The sequence below is a fragment of the Charadrius vociferus genome, unplaced genomic scaffold (genome assembly GCF_000708025.1).
Source record: "Charadrius vociferus isolate BGI_N301 unplaced genomic scaffold, ASM70802v2 scaffold323, whole genome shotgun sequence".
NCBI classification, from domain to species: Eukaryota; Metazoa; Chordata; class Aves; order Charadriiformes; family Charadriidae; genus Charadrius; species Charadrius vociferus.
The window spans coordinates 256,840-274,311 of NW_009647692.1; the positions used below are offsets into that span (position 1 = coordinate 256,840).

At 42.8% G+C, this 17,472-nt stretch overlaps 1 protein-coding gene across 1 annotated transcript; it reads right to left on the reverse strand.

The window, feature by feature from the left end:
* Positions 1-4,444: 4,444 nt before the first annotated feature.
* On the reverse strand, positions 4,445-14,964 carry SLC13A5 (solute carrier family 13 (sodium-dependent citrate transporter), member 5). The gene is made up of 11 exons (XM_009881440.1): positions 14,839-14,964; positions 13,814-13,950; positions 13,157-13,371; positions 11,005-11,176; positions 9,732-9,854; positions 8,955-9,167; positions 8,062-8,183; positions 7,657-7,775; positions 6,832-6,993; positions 5,483-5,620; positions 4,445-4,753 (listed from the first exon to the last, which is right to left on the reverse strand). Exons 1-11 carry the CDS (start codon positions 14,935-14,937, stop codon positions 4,625-4,627), a joined length of 1,629 nt encoding a protein of 542 aa, XP_009879742.1. The 5' UTR covers positions 14,938-14,964; the 3' UTR covers positions 4,445-4,624.
* Between the last annotated feature and the right edge of the window lie 2,508 nt (positions 14,965-17,472).

Genomic DNA, 17,472 nt, shown 5'->3' on the forward strand with positions numbered 1-17,472 from the left:
GAGTTGACAACTGTGTGAGATCATCAGGCCCAGGGACGTTCAAGTGCTCTGCTCAAGGACAGGAACATCTTCAGTCACGTCCTGCAAAGCAGATGCGCTCTGTAGTGCGTGGCAGAGTCCTCTCTATACCACAGACTCTTCACAAAGGGGCCAGCAAAGATGCGGACAAGCAAAGGTCTGACCTGATGCAGAAGAGCTGCCACTGGGATGGTTCTTTCGAACAGAGGAAACCCAGCGTCCTGCCATTAAATCATGCAGACACATGCCAAGCCTAGCAAGTGTCCAGTAATGGGCTGCTGGGATGGTGCTGAGATGCACAAAAGCGTTGGAGACCTCAGAGTGACACAACCAGACCGAGCACTGTGCTGAAGTCACATGTTTATTCACCCACACTGGGAAAACATTGTGAAAATCATCTGTCACTTGATCCAAGTGTTCAGGATTCATTACTACCCACTTCTTTCCATATTTAGCACAGACATTTAGGAAGACAAGATGTACAGTATGTCAAAATGTATACAATATATCATTACTAAAAGGGAAGGGGTGCTGTTGTGTGAAGGAATAGCCACTGGATTTTGGCTAGGACTGATTCAGTGATGTATTTTTTTTCTGGGCTGATTTTCACCAGCTGTCCAATTCCAACACATTGTCAGCAAATCTTTTTTTGGCTACAACCAGGCTATTGCTCTTTCAAGTGGCAACACACCTGAACTGGAAAACAAAATCTGAATAAAACAAAGACTGAGTTCAAGCGAGATCACACCTCAGCTGGAATGAACCACTTGATACATCACATAGCTCTACTTTGAACTTTGGTCTCAGACAGATCCCTACAGTAGGCCCAAGATCATACGTGTACTTAAGAGAAAAGGGGATGACTTTTGCATCCACTCTAAGCTTGAGTTTATTTCTGCCTGGGTGCTTTTTTCAGCTTTGTGACTTCTAGATCATATAGAGAATGCTGAAGTGTTTTTCTTCTCCGTTCCCCAGATCTAGATGTTCAACACAGGCAGGAAATACCCTTGCCTTCCCTTTGTATGCTGTCCTGTAGTTTGGTCATTCACGAACTCATGCACACACCTGTAACCATTCCCAAACAGCCCGTGCCTCGTGGGAATAAGCCTGCACACAGATACATGAACTAGCAGGAACAAACCCCGTACAACAGCAGCACATATCAGGATTCTGCAGATTTGAGACATTCAACATTTGCAGAAACAGTACTAGCAACTTGGTAAACTGAGAGAAGAAAGGAAAAGTCAAGGACATTCTATAGAGAGTGAACAGAAAATAGGAAAGCAGTAATTTAGCTCCTTACAGGCAGCGCTACCTGCTGTTGCGCCCGCTGGGCAGCTGACATGCCCATTAACCACTGGGAATCACGCTCTGCCCACGCATGATAAAAGAGGAACTGTTTGCTAGTTCAGGGTGGCTGAGTAACCCCTCCTGACAAAGTCCACACTGAAGATCCTCCCGAGTTCTCTGCTGGCTCTGGTGGAGCGTGTTGTGAAGTGGGGCACAAAGGGATTCCTTCATGCCACTACCTCAGAACCATCACAACTTTTGAGACTAATACAAAACCCCTTTGATGAGAAGAAAAATAAATGCCATGCAAGATGAGTATCTATCACGATACTTACCCTGCAATGCTGGCAGGGGATGTAACCCAGCTCCACTGACAAAGCAATTGTCATTGCATTACCCATTGTAAACAACACATATATTTACTCAGGGTACTAGAACAGAACGACATGCATGCTTGATATTGAAGAAAAGCCTGTTTGTGCCTGTTATACTGTACAAGTTTATACAAGTTTGTACAAGATTAATTCTTAAAAACTAGTTGTATTTCTTAGATTCTTACAATCTTTTACTCTGAAATGAATGAGACGGCTTGTAGGGTATGCCGCCTGATTTGGTCCCACCTGAGCATTTTCAAAGACGGAAACTCGAGTTATCACTTAGCTGAGGAAAGAGGAGGAACCATTGATACATAGGTCTGGAGGTACTTAAAGCAGTATCCAAATCTCTGCTTTGCACTGGTTCTCTATGGTGTGTACCCTCCCGGGTCTTACTGCAGCAATGCCATGCTACAGTGGAAGCTAAGGCAGAAACAAGTGGTCCGCTGTGTTACGCAGGAAACAATCCATGCCCGAGAGGAGACAGTTCTAGTAATTTTTTATTTCCCAGGCTGTAATTCTGCAACTCACCCACTTAAATTAAACACAAATCAATCACAGGATGTCCTAAAAGTGTCTCAGAAAGAAACCCTTGCTATTAACAGGACAGAGGTGACACATCAAATACACGACAGTTATAATAAACCCAGCATTCGTTATTACCCGTCACGTACGTTCCCCCTGCCCTGACACTCCTGTCGATAAACCACCCTGTCTGACCATTGATGAAAATAGTATTTGTTTTGTACCTGCACAGCAACACAGGGAAGCTCTTCCCCAGTTGAGATGAGGGCACTTTCTCCCCTTCAAGAAACTTTCAGAACATTCCTTTCTGCAAATGGGACAGGGTAGTGTCTGTCCTACTGCTTTTAGCTGAAACCGGTTTTAGAGTTTTGATCTGCATGTATGGAGACAGGCAAGCTCAGTGTTACCCACCCATGCAACCTCCACTGTATGTTACTCGCAATAGTGAAGAGCAAGCACCATGAAGAACCTGGCAGTGGTGAAATGTCCTCATACTGTGAAGTCCATCAGAAGGCAGAAAAAGTCTCTTTCTCAAATGCATTTAGATACCTGCCACAGCACAGAAGGTGCTTAACTGTTTGTCGTTTCAATTTCTTCAACCAATACTGTGATAAGCTTCAGGTGGTGACAAATGCCTGACACCAAGCTACTTCTTGGTGATAGAACTGTCCTCTTCCTTAGATAGACTCTGCAAGCGAAACAGTGTTTACCCACATGCTCCACCATTCCATGGAAGAGGAATGCAGCTGCACCACACCCAGTGGTTGGGTAGACAGGGTGCTGTTGGAGGCACTCGGGAACAACAGTCAGTGGAGAGTTTATGGTGCCCAGCACCTTGAAAGAGCACAGAAGATAAAGGCACGAAAATCAAATCAAATCATTCTTGAAGTAGTTTTCTGCTCAGAAAAGCACCTGGTCATTTTGTGGATAAATACTTTTCTCACTTTTAAAGACAAAAATGTGAGTATTTTTCCAGTTCTATAAAGAACATTCACGTTAATAGCAAAACTATTAAATATCCTACACATGGTACTACGCTAGAGGCCAGATACTCTGGCCAGAATTCTACGATGCTGTAACTTGCACTCCTTATCATGAAGCGGGGAATCACCATGGGTGCAGAATTTGACCCTTATGTCCTCACAACACCCCTGTGAGGTAGATAGGTACCACGACATCTTCTTCAAGAGGGGAAACTGAGGCAAAAAGAGGTGAACTGACTTGAATGAGGCTGCACAGCAAGTCTGGGAGCAGAACTCAGGTCATGCCCACAGATCTCTCCTCTGTAGCACGCTGCCTTATCTCCCACCCAACTTCATCTCCAGGGCTGAATGAAAAGCATTCACGTACCGCTGACAAAGTACACCTAGTCCAACACCAACCCTTCTGTAGACTGCTTCTGCTTCAGAAATTATATAAACAGGTGCTACAAAATGCTTTTCTCACAGGACCTGAATTGTGAAGTACACAAGACAACTCCCATTGCTGTCAGCCAGCACAAGCCCCTAAACTTTTACAATGCCTTCAATCAGCACCTTTCTCATGCCTTGTCTCCACTCCAAAATTCCAGAGTTAATTAATAAGGCACATCAGGAGCTAATCCAGGCACCTTCACAATAGATGCGAAGTCCTACAGGCCACTGTGCATTTCCAGGCTGGCACTAACACCACACGGGTTGGCATGTAAAACCACATCCTGTGGCCGAGAGAGGGAAAGGCTCCTGTCCCTGCCAGTGCCACAGTGCAAGAAACACAAAGCCAGCCTTAAACCATCATTGCCCAAGACATCAGCTGAATCATGACCAGCATGGAATTATGTTATCTCAACCCTCAATAAGAGCATCTAAACACAGTGAGAGTTGGGAGTGAAAACAAGGCAATGGAAAATGTGTTGGATGTTGACTTGGAAGGATTCCACCACACGGTTGAGGCCCGACTAAAACATAACACAACATAACAAAAAATAAGGTGACATAACATAACAACATAACATAACCCTTCTTTCACTAGACAAGTGACAACAGGGATTTCCCTGTACAGCTGCTGACTTGTGGATATAAGTACTAGTTAATGCATTTTCAGCCCCTGCCTGAGTGCAGTGTTTAATGCTAATGATTTACAAGTACATATCAGTGATATGATAGTTCAAAGCACTTGATACAACAGCCTGCCCTCTCTTTATTTAAAGTTCAATAAATTCTAAATCTTGACATTGGTTGGAGGTCATACTTATGATCCAGACACAAGACTAGAATAAATTTGAGTTGTTTCATGCCTGAACTGATTTGTGACTCCCAGAAGGTAGCAAACACTTGACACTGGATCTGAAGTGGTGATGAGACTCTGTATAGGGCTTCGGGCAATAGGGAGTAGTATTAAGGGTCCTTTACTTATTTAACACATGAATTCTTCACTGCTCACTGGTTAGCCGTGCTGTTTGCCCAGGTTGGGAATGTGTCCAGCTCAAACATAGATCTTCCCCATGTGTTGATGGCCAGTGTGACACAGAAGACTCCAATGATGTTCATCACTATTCCAGATCTAACCTGTGAGGACAAAAGTCCAAACCAACAATAAACAAACAACAGCCTATTTGTACATACACAAGATAGACACATGGTCAAATAAATCACAGAAATAGCCATTGTACCCACTGCCCTATGTTCTTGCTTAGGTGGAAATACCAGGGAACACACTGTGCAAAGCCTTTGAACACTTTGCTATATAACTAGTCTAGGAGCTTTAAGGCATGTACAACAAGTTGTTCTTATTAGTTAAAGAACAGCTCCTGCCCCCTTCAAGTCTCCAGATAGAAAACCAATAAAGTTTGGGTGTTTGGGACAGAACCTGGCACTGCGTGGTCTGGAAGACAATCAGAGGACCAGAGCCTAGGGCAACTGATTGTTACCTTCTGCTTTCAGCTCCAGTGGAAAGGCTTCAGCTATACTCGCCAAAGCCCCAGAAGACCGGAAAGCACTGATTGCATTTTAGCTCTTCAGTGTTTAAGAGACTTAAGACTTCTCAGTTTCTAATTTCAATTGGGCTGGGCTGTATGTCTGCCAAAGCCTGTGAGAAAGGTACTGTTACTTCAGAGATGCAAAACTTTATTGCAGTATTAACACTGCATAAGAGAGGGGCATGGGGTGGTAGTTACAGCCTACAAGAGCTTCCTGGTACTTTGGAAATACTCAGCTAAGAAAATTAAACTCTCACCATATTTCAGGATAAAGGTAATGGAGAGCTTCAGATAAAAGACCAGGTAATTATCATCTTACCATATCCAGAACACGTATGTGCCCATAGGAAAACACTATCGCATTGGGTGGTGTTGCAACAGGTAGCATGAAGGCAAAGGAAGCACTGAGAGTACAAGGCAGCATAACGTACAAAGGATGGATCTTGACAGATGCAGCCTGCAATGAAACGGAGAGAATGGCGTTCCAAAAGAAAAGCATAAAGACCATTTCCCAGACCATTGAGACATAGACGCTCATTTTGTTTCCTAGTATATCACCAGAGTAATTTACAAGCGTTTTATTCTGAAATCCACACGTGCTTAAAGATAACTTCGCTCTTGTTTCCTGTCCCATGATACTTAAAAACAATGCTCGATTCTTTCTTGTTGTTTATTTTGCTCTGTGGTATAATTTGGAGTTCTGGTCAAATTTATCCAACGATCTTTTCTTTGACCTTGGACCACACTTTTGCCAGGGTAACACAGGAATGAGATTATAATTACTAGGTATGTGGAGTAACACTCTTAGACATTACATAAACTCTGTGGGACTCAGAACTTAGGTGCCAATTTAAGGCACTAACAGCTCAGCACCTTCACTGGGATAATTTTACTTCGATGAAATGGTCTAGAATAAAGTGGTTGTACTTTCTAAATTAAAGAACAAAGTAACCTATTTTTTCCTTTACGCTACAATTTCAATTCTGCTCAGAAAAGGCAGCAAAACTTACCAGGTATTCCTCTATAAGTTTTAAAATTGTTCTGGCTTCCTATGGAAAATGACACATTTCTAATAACCAGGCCCACCACTTTCTGTATTCTAGCATAAAACCATGAAGATGAAGGAACCATTCGAAGGGATAATAGAAAGTGCTGGATTTTATTTTGTTTTGCGTTTTTTGTGTGTGTGTGTGTTTTTCCTGTTCTGAGTTGATGCTTCAGATACAAAATGACCAGAAGTAACTGATGTTTGTTGACCTGTATTAAAAAAGTGACTCTCACTTCACTTTCTCCAGGGCCGAGGGACACACATTCCAGGAGGTTTGAACTGGCTTCCTTTTCAATGAGGGTGCCACGGAATAGGCATCTGGAATTAGCTTCTTCCCCCAAGAAGCTGGTTCTCAGGCTCCAAGCATAGAGGGAGGGCAGACTGGAGACAGTTTGCATTCCCACTTTCTATCTACATGTGATGATATAAACATAGCAGTGAACACTAGCTAAAATCGCAGTCCCTTATGGTATACTGTCAGATGGACTGTTTCATTACTGGCTTTAGATCAACATTGGAGCAACATTCAAGAAAATAAATATGATATTGCTTTGCCACTAGAGACTGTCAGTTTAACTCTGACCTCCCCGTTGATAGGGTAAGGATGGAAGTAATCTTACCATGGATGAAAAGACAGGTAGGAAGAGTGTGGCTGTGGCGACATTACTGGTGCATTCGGTGAAGACAGCTATAATAAGTGAAAGTACTGTTGCAATGGCCCACGGTGGGATAGATCCTAGTGGAATCATTTGATGACCCAGCCAAGCTGAGAGCCCAGAGTTCTGACAAGAAAAAAAAAGTGGCTTTCAGTGAGGCTTAGAACGCCTAGCTCATGAACAGGGAACTTATGTTATGTGTAGTGTTCCTACCAAATAATGCTAAATGACTCCTGAATTATAGAAACACCATCTGGGAAAGTACAATGATCAGTATATTGCCTGGCAACAGCCACTGACAAGAAGTTCAAGAAACACCACTGTACACAATTTTGGAAGATATCTACCCACAATGATTTTCTTCCTGACAACTTCAGTAGTGGTTTGGGTTAAAAATGAAGAAATACATCCTTTAAACAAATCTCAAATGGTTCTGAAAATCTTACAAGTGTTATCTATACTTCTGTTTTTCTAGCCAGGGCTGGGATCGGGATGATAACAGAAATGAGAAAGGCTGCTTTTCTGGTCTGTCCAGTGAAGATCCCAAACTACTCGGCAGCCTCCAAGAGGTAAGATAAATTGAAGAAATTTGGTCAGAGCACACAAATTCCTGAAAAAGAGACACAAACATTCACCTCTCCTCCCAGTTTTTGCTAATTTGGATCTGCCTCCAGATCTGAACATCTCTACTGGGTTTAACCTTTGGGTGCATGCCCAGTAATACAGGACCAGATAACAAACCAGAGAAGTTCGCCTTTGAGTCAGAGAAAAAGAGATGTCAGGACATACTGCGCTTGCATCAGCCAAAGCAAAACCTCCTCCCAGCAGCAGCACAATGCTCCAGGGCATCTTCCTCTGAACCACGTTCCAGTCGAGCAGCGGGGCTGATAAAAATGGCTTTTTTATATCTGAAGTGAGAAATGAAAAGCAGAACATGTTTTAGGAGAATGAAGCCATTTTGTCTCCTGTTCTGTAAGACACTAAGGGAAGACCCAACAGGCAGATGAGTATTACTGAGAAACCTGCACACAGCAAGGCTAATACACGTGAGCAGGGACCATGCCGCAGCCCTGCCCAAGAAGCGAGGGAGGTGAGCTATCCTGAAGAACTGCACGCAATTCCAGTGCACATTTCTGCCATGTTAGCTGGAGCTGTCTAACTGCTTCCCAATGTTACAATTCCTCTTTTAAATACCTTCTTCAGTCTGTTCAGGGTCCGACGTGCTTGCATTCCAGCCTGTGAATTTGGGTTTATGAGCAGGAAGGATAAACAGTAGCAGGGCAACAAACACAGCAGGAGCAGAATCAGTGATATACCTAAATAAGAAAAGAGAATATAGCTCAGAAAACAGACATCTTTCTCCTAGAAGATGGCTGCCTTCCAGCATTGCAGTCACGGCTCTTTGTCATCCTGTTTGGGGCTTGTACATTAGCAAAATGGGTCATTAGTTCATGACCAAGGTCTCTTAGACCTGCCACAACACAAACACAGGAATAAAATAAAGGAGCTACAATATGCATTAATAACCAGTCACAGATGACAATGGCTCCTGGGAGCAGGGTTCCTTCTCTGTGGTGAAGCCAAGATTCAACAATGGCATCTCAAAGAAAGATGTGTAAAGAAATGGCCCAAATGATAGTCCCATTGTGCATGCTATGTTCTCAGTATGCCACAGGCATTATGTGAAGAAGCCATTCAAAGCATCAAATCAATCTCCCAGTGAGTTCTAAGGTATTGTTTAGAGGTGATATTACCAAATATTTAAATGACACCGCAACTGATTTGAGCTCATACAAACAAAATACTAATGTGTACACCAGTGTGACTGAGATCAGCATTACAGAATTTTCTCTTCTTTTAGGAGGTTCAGCTTGCTCCATGTCCCAGTCTCCAGCCTTCATCGCAGTACAAACTGTCAAACAATAGATCAGTTGGTGATCTCACCCACAAGCGACAGGATTAAGCCCAGCAAACATGTGAATTCAGATAAGGTTAGAATGAATAACTGCACTCAAAATTGAATGTAATAGCAAGGGAATCTGATTCTCGACCAAGAGGGTACACGATAAAAAACCCTAAAAACTTACTTTTCTCCTCTTGGGAAAAGCCTGGTGGCCCAGCCTTTTACAAAGCCTGGGTGTCTGGAAAACCACAAGACAACCAGCAAAACAAACATTAGGAGGACATTGAATTCAGCGTACGAGATAGGGCCTAATTTCTTCACTTCTGCCTTCAGCACATTGTATGCAGCTTTTTCTTTAGCAGTTCTCTCTGTCCCACAGCCCCAGCTTTTTTTAAAGCTTTAAGGAAAAAGGAGAAGAAAATACTGTATTAGGAGAAGAAAATACTGTAAGTATTAACATATTAGAAGGATTTAACATGCTTGCCACTCTGAAGCTGTCACTCTTGGGGACAAACAGAGACTACAGCAGAGACCAGGAACAAAGAAATGGCAACAGTGTCAAAGCATTTAATGGGGACATGCCAGTTCTCACAGAAGAATGGGGTCTACGAATGGAAGTAGGTATCTGTCCAATTTGGAGCAACCTGGGATGAAAAACCCAGTTTTGAATCAAGCGTAGCAAAACAGATAAGCTAGCTCTGCTAAGGTTGAAATTCTCAGATGTGAAATTGAAAAATAAAAAGGCAATTCTGTCTGCTCGTTAAGAATGTATAGAGCTTTTGCCTTAGTGCAACTCCACGAACACAAAAGGTTTCTAGACCTCAAGAGCTGCTGTGAAATGGAACTGCTCTCTGCTACAAAATCAGTAATTTGTCTGTCCATGTGTTTTATCCAGATTTCTCAATAGGCTGATCTGCATTAGCTGAGGAATTTACACAATGTCATGTAGTTAAATACTCACTTGAGTCCAATGAAGGAGCACTGTAGCCAAAACCAAGCTAGTACCAACATCAGAATCATGTTTGGAAATGCAAACCCAAACCAGGAAGCAAAATTCACAATATCATTATTGTTGGGGTATAACCTGAAAAGAAAAGAAAAATGCTTTCTGTATGAATGTCAAAACATTTAGTAATCTGCTCTCCCTTCAATATGCACTACTGACAATTATACTTGTAAATGTAGAACAACCATTGCAAGTAATCGTAGGAAACATCCATAGCCTAACTGAAGTCAATAGGAAGGCAGCCTGGATTTCAGAGCAGCACTTACATGATCCTCTGTTTTCCCTATATATTACTTTAATGCATATAGAAGCTCGTGTTGATATTTTAGGTCTTAGTAAGACAGGCGCTGCTGAAAGGTCACTTGCAACATGACCGCTTGTTTATTCCAAGACAGGACGTTCTTTCTTCCTCCCCATTCATTCTGAGAGCAAGAATTGTCTTTCCTGAAATTAATAGCTGCACTTCTGCTCAATAGGAGACAAAAATGCTAGTTGGCTTAAAAGAACAAAGCCAGTGTTTTAAGAACAGCCATTTTTGTTCTTCCCTTTGTCCACCAATAATGGCTGCAGGAAAAATACCAATAGCAAATTTCCAGCTGGGTGTTAAAACCAACAGGTAATGTGGCAGCTGAGGCTGAAGCACACCCAACAGAAGAAAGCAATGTTGAGGGACTGTTGTGGAGCCTGCAAAATTTCCACTGTAGATTAGGTTTCATTTAAATCAATTCCCAAACTGAGTTTAGCAGAGAGAGTATTTTGTGGATAAGTCCCTTCCCTTACAACAGTATCTGTACAGTTTCCACAGCCACAGCATGGAGGAACAATATAGGAGAGCCTAAGCTAATTTTAGCTCTCTGCAGTGCGCTTATGAGAAGAGTTAGTTGTACGTTCTTCTGATGCTCTTCACTGCAGTTCCTCTGCTAATGTGATGCATTTCAGTTGAAAAAGAGGTGGCAGAAGAACCATTATCTCATGATCAACCAGCTGTCTGCCGATTACCAGCAAGTATTTCCAAGTTTCTCAGGAGACCTATAATACCAGCACATAGCTGCCTAGAAAAGGCTGAGGCAGAAAAATGAGGCCCATCACTTCATACACATTCCTCACTCTCGGTTCATGAACTGATTATTGCTTACAGTTTGCAACTGAAACTGTCATCCAAGACTAATCAGTTGGTCACACAAACACTAAGATAACATAAGTAAAAGAAACAGCATGAATGACTTACTGATTCATCTGGCCTTTCAATACGATGTTTGGTCCTGTTCCAGTGAGTGTTGCAGTTCCTCCAATACTGGCAGCATAGCATACACAAAGTGTCATTCCCTTACATATACGTTTCCTCGTTTTCTTTTCCTCAGAAGATCTGGGGTCATCAGGGACTTGTCCATTGCTTATGACTAGACACAAAGAACATGACTTGCCTCAGGTAAAGTTAGGGAAGCGGAGAGTTCAGGGTCTGCAGGCTCAGTGCTTCCAGTCTGTGTATGCCATTTATTTTAATTCAAAGAAAACACAGATATGTTCCTACATGCTCTGGACTCATGTTCATGAGGAGCTGAAGAGAGAGGTTGACAATCTGGGTCTACACGATCCAAGGATGCTGTTGTCCATATTGGTGCCACAGTTTCTGAGCAGCAAGTTCTTGTTTCACACAGAGGCTTTCCACCAGCCAGATATTGTAGTCACTGGAACCATTCCAATACCACAGTAAGAACCCAACTAGCTTTAACAGCTGTGAATACAGGCAGGAAAAAAACCCCACCCAAACCCGAATTCTTTCCTGGCATAACTGTTAAGATCAATATGTTACATCAGTTTACATCAGTTGTGAAATTTTGCTGCTATGTCCATTGTTCTCTGAGGTTAACAGTCTAATCTTGAAGTCTGACTGGACTAATGGAGCAGGAAAATGAATGTATGGAAACTACAACCAATTCAACAATACCAAAGGGTATTTTTTGCACACATTTATAACCTTCACTACCCATTAAAATATATTAGCCGGCAAAGCCAAGCAGATCCTTTTAAGTAGACAGAAAACCAGCAAAATTATTATTACTGGTCTTACAGCAGAAGTCCAGTTTTGGGAGTCAAGAACCAACATTAAGAAGAGCATTTGCAAATATGAAAACTTATCTTTAATACAACTGTTTGGAAGCTAGAAATGAGCAACCTTACAGAGCACTCTGTGACCACGTGGCATTCTTGCGGGCTTGTGCTTCTTACATAAAAATGGTAGCTGAGCTTTGCACAATCATAGTGCATTCTCCCTTCAAAAGTGAAGAAACGAAGCAACCAAAAAGCAGAGATCACAGTTTTATCTAAACTACACCTCCAAGATTCAAATAAATACGGTAGTTATGAGTCAGTCTCATAAGAGGGCAATGTTTGGCACACATAAACAGTCTTCTTCTATACTGTGTCTTCCATGGACATTTAAGCCAGAAAATGGGCATGTTGTGTCCCAGGCAGAAGGATTGCAGTGTGGGACACAGTATGCACTACCAACATTTGCACTTGTTCTTGCACACAGTAACACAGAAGAGGATCGTGGCAGTTCAATTTGCTAATTCAGGGAAAACACATCTCCATGAAAATCCTCAAGACAATCCTTCCTCCTCTGAAAGAGAAAGGGACGGCAGATCTGATCTTTAATGGTATTGAATAATATAGCCCTCTGTAGCAGCAGAGCAGTGAAATCAGAGGGACTGAGTTTTTGCGCGTCATTCAAGTCAAGTGAAACCTACTGCAGAACCACAGCATCGACAGAAGGACCTTGTGGAGTCAAGCATCAGGGTAAGATCACACTTTAAAGTGTTCCAAAGAGTAGTTTGCCTACTGTGAGTCAAATGACACTGGCTCCTATTTCCCATGTAGCTTCTAAAGTATTCCTCTTTCTTCTCCCCACTTCCACAAACGGTCTGATCGATAAAGAGATATTTATTACCCCAGAACCAAAATAGGTTGTATTTGCACAAAATTTTTCAAACATTCCTAAGTGGCTTAGAAGCTGAATCCCCACTCATAATCACAAGATTTAGAAAGTGGGATGCTGGGGGCTTGGACGATATTTCTCATAGGATATGCTTTTCAATTCCCTAGGCAGGCAGTTAAGTCCAAGAAAACTATGGGAGAATGACCCCAGCTCGAAGGAAAGAACATAACAATCTGCATGGGATTTAGCACTAAGCGTAACAAAACGGCAGCCACCAAAATTGGAGGCCATTTTGTAAAACCTAAATGTCATGCATTTAGGGATTTTCAGTCAGGTTACCACCCTCTTTCCTTGGAAAAGGTACGGAGAACTCCTTCTAGGTCAGGGAGCTCTGAGTGTATCACGTTCCGTAGGATCAACTCACTGCTGAGTAGGGCCTTACCATGCACTGAAGTGGGATCTGATGCATTCTTTTCCTCCAGCTCAATCACTGTATTTGTTTGCCCAGTTGCTTGTTCCATCATGGTCATATCATACTCTGTGTTGTCCATTTGATCCAGGACAGCCTGGACAATGGGAACCATCATAGCAGTGGTGGCTGTGTTACTTATCCACATGGACAGGAAGGCAGTGACTATCATAAATCCCAGCATGAGGCTAAAGGGAGAAGCAGGCAGAGGAGAAAGGATTAAAGAAAACAGGCACTGCTAGTCTTTGTAGTCACTGTAATTTAGGCAGCAGAGCCCAGGCAGGGATGTGTGTAGTGTCCAGTAATACACAGCAGGGCCAGATTCCCTTCTAGGACAGCTCTGCCACCTTCACTGAAGGAATCCCAGAAAGCCATTAGGTCCTTAGTCTGTGCATGATTAAGTCTGTCATCATTTTGTCCCCAGTGGCAAGCATCTAGAATTTAGCCAGGTGCTGGTTCTGGCTAAAGAAAAATAAACTGTTCCTGCTTCCAGACTCCACCTCTGGAAACTCTGTAAAAATGCAGCTAAAGCGATTCTTGAAGGTTCCCTTCTCTGCTGACTGTTAAACACTATCCCTAGGCCTCTGCTGAATTGACACAGGCAAGGACGAAGTAATGTAATACTCTTACAGTGCAGGTTTCACCCCAAGAATCAGCAGGACCCTCAGCGCAATCCTTTTGTGAAGATTCCACTGTTCAACAGAAATTGCAACAATCAGCCCTCCAATGAAAAGCATGTTTGTGTCATTTAGGTACTGCAAGCACACCTGAAAGACAGAGAAGGTAGGTCAGGGACCCAAATGTCGCTTCTTGTTAGCTTCAATAGTACATGTGGCATTCCATCCTCTCAAAGCCATTTACTGCACCAGGTCCCATCCCAACGTTGGCAGAAGGAGCAGTTGCAGCCTCAGAGGCACCTCCAGTTTCTTGGACCCTTGATCCCCTGTTCCAAGTGCTGAACTGTCTAGTGCAGGGGCTCTCTGTGCATCATGAACCTTCTTTTTGATTCATTAGGAGTTAGTAAAGTACAAAATGGCAGCAGTTACCTAAAACATTGTTAGGGGCTCAAAGTATTGTATAGGCACTACAAATGCTGAGCTCCAAAATGGATTTCGCAGCACCTTTAGCAACCATACCTGTCCTTACGTGCTTGTTGGCCAGTAGTGAACCTGCGCTACAGTACCTAAATACAGCCTCTCTCCCTTGGACTAAAGCATGAACACCAACAGCCAGAATGAGCTTTGGAGGGCACACAGCGTACTTGCTGGCATCATGCTATCTACCCTGTCAGAAGAAGTTTGTCCCACGCATTCTGAAATCTCCCAGAGGATATGTCAGTACTGCTCTCTCACGGGATGGGTTATGGACACACAAACTGCTAGCACTAGTGGCATGCTTCTGCAGCAGGATCCATGCCCAGAAACAGACCATCCCCTCTGCCACCTCAAGCCCCACACCCTTAACATTTTGGGCAAATGTGTATTTAGTTCAGCATTGTCCCATACAGGAAGCCTGAACACTGCTCAGTATGTTAAAAAACATTACCATGTAAGTGAAGTGCTTTCCTATCAGACTTGTTTGCTAAATATTGATGGGGGATCGGAGCAATGGATATCCCTGTATCAGGTCTGGATTGAGCAAGAACTGCTCCTTACTGATTTAGAGCTCCGAACTCCAAGCAGAGGGAAAAATACCACAGGTATGAGCGAGGTAACAGCCAGTGGGATCACTTCAGTGCACCAGTATACAGCCATGATGATGATGATATACGCACATTTGGCCTCCTGCAACAAAATGGAAGACACATTTAAGCATAGAAAACGATTCCTAATGATAAGAAACACATTGGTAGCTCTTAGAAGGGGCTCAAACACTCCATTGTCTGTAGCTTAACAAGTTAGGCTGAAACAGGTAGCAGAGACACGAGAATTTAAACTTGTACTTTTAAACCTTGTCCTGAAGTCCCTTGCTCAAAAAGACCTTTTCAACCACAGTGATTGTTCTAATGTGCCCCCACAAAATGTAGGGTGTGCGAAAAAGAAATCTTTCACAAGTAGGTAAGTACACAGTTTGCAATGTGCAATTACCTCTTGGCAGTTGAGGGAAGCAGATTCCACATCTAGGAGCCAAGATTTTTTAATAGTGTTTGTAGATTTGGGCACTTCTATTTTGAGTTAATTGTTTTTAAATGGATGGCCAAATTTCCCAGTGTGGATGATTAACTTGTCTGAAATTCACGAATCTTTGAGGTGTGTCCAGTAGCACACCTGAACCCAGAAACCATATCACTGAATAAAGTTCTGAACTTTTAAAAGGAACTCTTAAAGTAAAACTCTTATACCTCATTTTTGGTGACTAAGCATGTTAGAAGTCTTTAATTACTTTCCCAAATCACACAGTGCTTACCTACTATGGGGATTCCCTGGATTAGAAATGTTGTAACATGTCTTTTCATACTGTTGATCAGGCATTTCTGTAACCTAGACTCCCTTAGTTTGTACTTCCAAAATTGTTAGGAGAAGCAAGCATTCATTATCCAGCAGTAAACAGTGTTTTAAAGCTTAAGTCAGTGTTCCGTAGTTCAGAATTTGCTCATATTTAGAGTATGTGTTTATAGGATTTTATTCTAATACAACAAATGGGACTTTATTGCAAAAATAAATGGTGTTACAGTGACATTTAAAAACTGCCGTAAGGTGATATTTATAAATAGGGGTGTGTTTTCCTTCATTTTGTTGAGAAGCTTAAGAACCAGAAAACAGCCTTTGTAAGTAATTTGACCTTTTTTTTTTCTTCAGGTTTCCAGGAGATTAATTACAGTGCATGTTCTGAAAAAAATATGTCTTCAGAAACTAAAAGATATCAGATAGATCCTATTTAAGTCTCTTCCCTTAATAAATATGAGGTCACCTCATGATACAATTTATGCTGTACCACAGTAACTAAGTGCTAGAACTGACTGTGGTTAATCTGTTGCCAGAATGAAAGACAGATAAACGACTCGAAGTGAATAAAATTCACAGTACAGAATAGACACTGGTTTTGTAGAGTGGAGAGTAAATAATTTATGTGAAGTTCAAAAATACAACCATGCTTATAAATTAACTCCAACAACCACAGCCAATTCAAACAACCAAACGTCTGGAATTAAACCTGTACCTATACCTGTATCCACCCGTGATTTATGGGAACAGTCACAGAACGTTCCTTTGCCACCTCTGGACAGTTGACAGGAGACACAGTGATCTGCCCTCTCACTGAGGGCTGAAGATGCAGTCATTGACAGAAATGTTACTCTCCCATTGTGAAATAACGTAATTTCCCAGATTAGACTGATGACACAATATTAGTACAAATACCGGAAAACTGAAGACATACTTATTTGTTTAGCAAAATTATCTTTCCCAGTATTGACCAAAGTAGTGCCTAACAGCCAGGAATTCCTCTTTCTATAAACCACCAGCATTCAACTGAAAGGTAGGTCTGATATTACCTAGACAAGTAAATCAGAAGAGCTGGCAATTCTGTTTATAAATATGCGTGGCATTTTCCTCTAAAATACACTCAGCAATACAGGTCACTCAGAAGAACGGCTGTTTTTAGCATTAGAATAGCCTCTAAAGCTCTAGTTGGCTAAAATACTGTAAACTGAGCTTTCACATTTTGCCAAGAAGGCTACAAGACATTAAAGACCGAACTCTTCACCGGGTTACTCCAATTTTATTCTGGTATAACTCCACTGAAAGCAAAGGAGTTGTGCCATCGCCACCACAAATTGGAGGATATTGCATTTGCAACCCTTGCAGATCACTGCGGATCACACCACGCACAGCTGCCAACTGCGCCCCTGACGAAGAATGCCACTCAGCAACACTCCCTGAAGTATCTCGGGGCCTCAGCAGCAGTGAGCTGCGGAACCCAGAACTCCTGTCTTTCAGTCCACTGCCATCATTACCAGGCAGTGCAAGGCACAAATCCCAAATGTACAGGCCAGTTATGCATATATTTATCTTTGGCCCAAGAACGGTGTGTCATTTGCACGACGGGTTGGGTCCACGGGAGCCCCAGTCCTGGCAGCGGCACCAGCCTTCGGATGAACAGAGACCGGCAGAGAGCTCCCGTGCGAGCGACCGAGGACCGCTCGGCAGTGACCCCGCAGCGCAGCTCGGCCGGTCGGGGGCCGAGCGGCCGCTGGAGCCGCACGGGCACGCCTCGGGAGGAGGTGGCAGGACGGATCCGCTTCAGGCCCCGGGGTCGCGGAACTGCCATGGCCGGGGCCGGGGCCCGCC

Coding starts and splice junctions, on each gene's coding strand:
- SLC13A5 (XM_009881440.1), bottom strand. CDS start 14,937: ATGGCTGTATACTGGTGCACTGAAGTGATCCCACTGGCTGTTACCTCG. Junction 7,776..8,061: donor CCCTGAACAGACTGAAGAAG/GTATTTAAAAGA, acceptor TTCTCACTTCAG/ATATAAAAAAGCCATTTTTA. Junction 6,994..7,656: donor CTTTGGCTGATGCAAGCGCA/GTATGTCCTGAC, acceptor TTTTCTTGTCAG/AACTCTGGGCTCTCAGCTTG.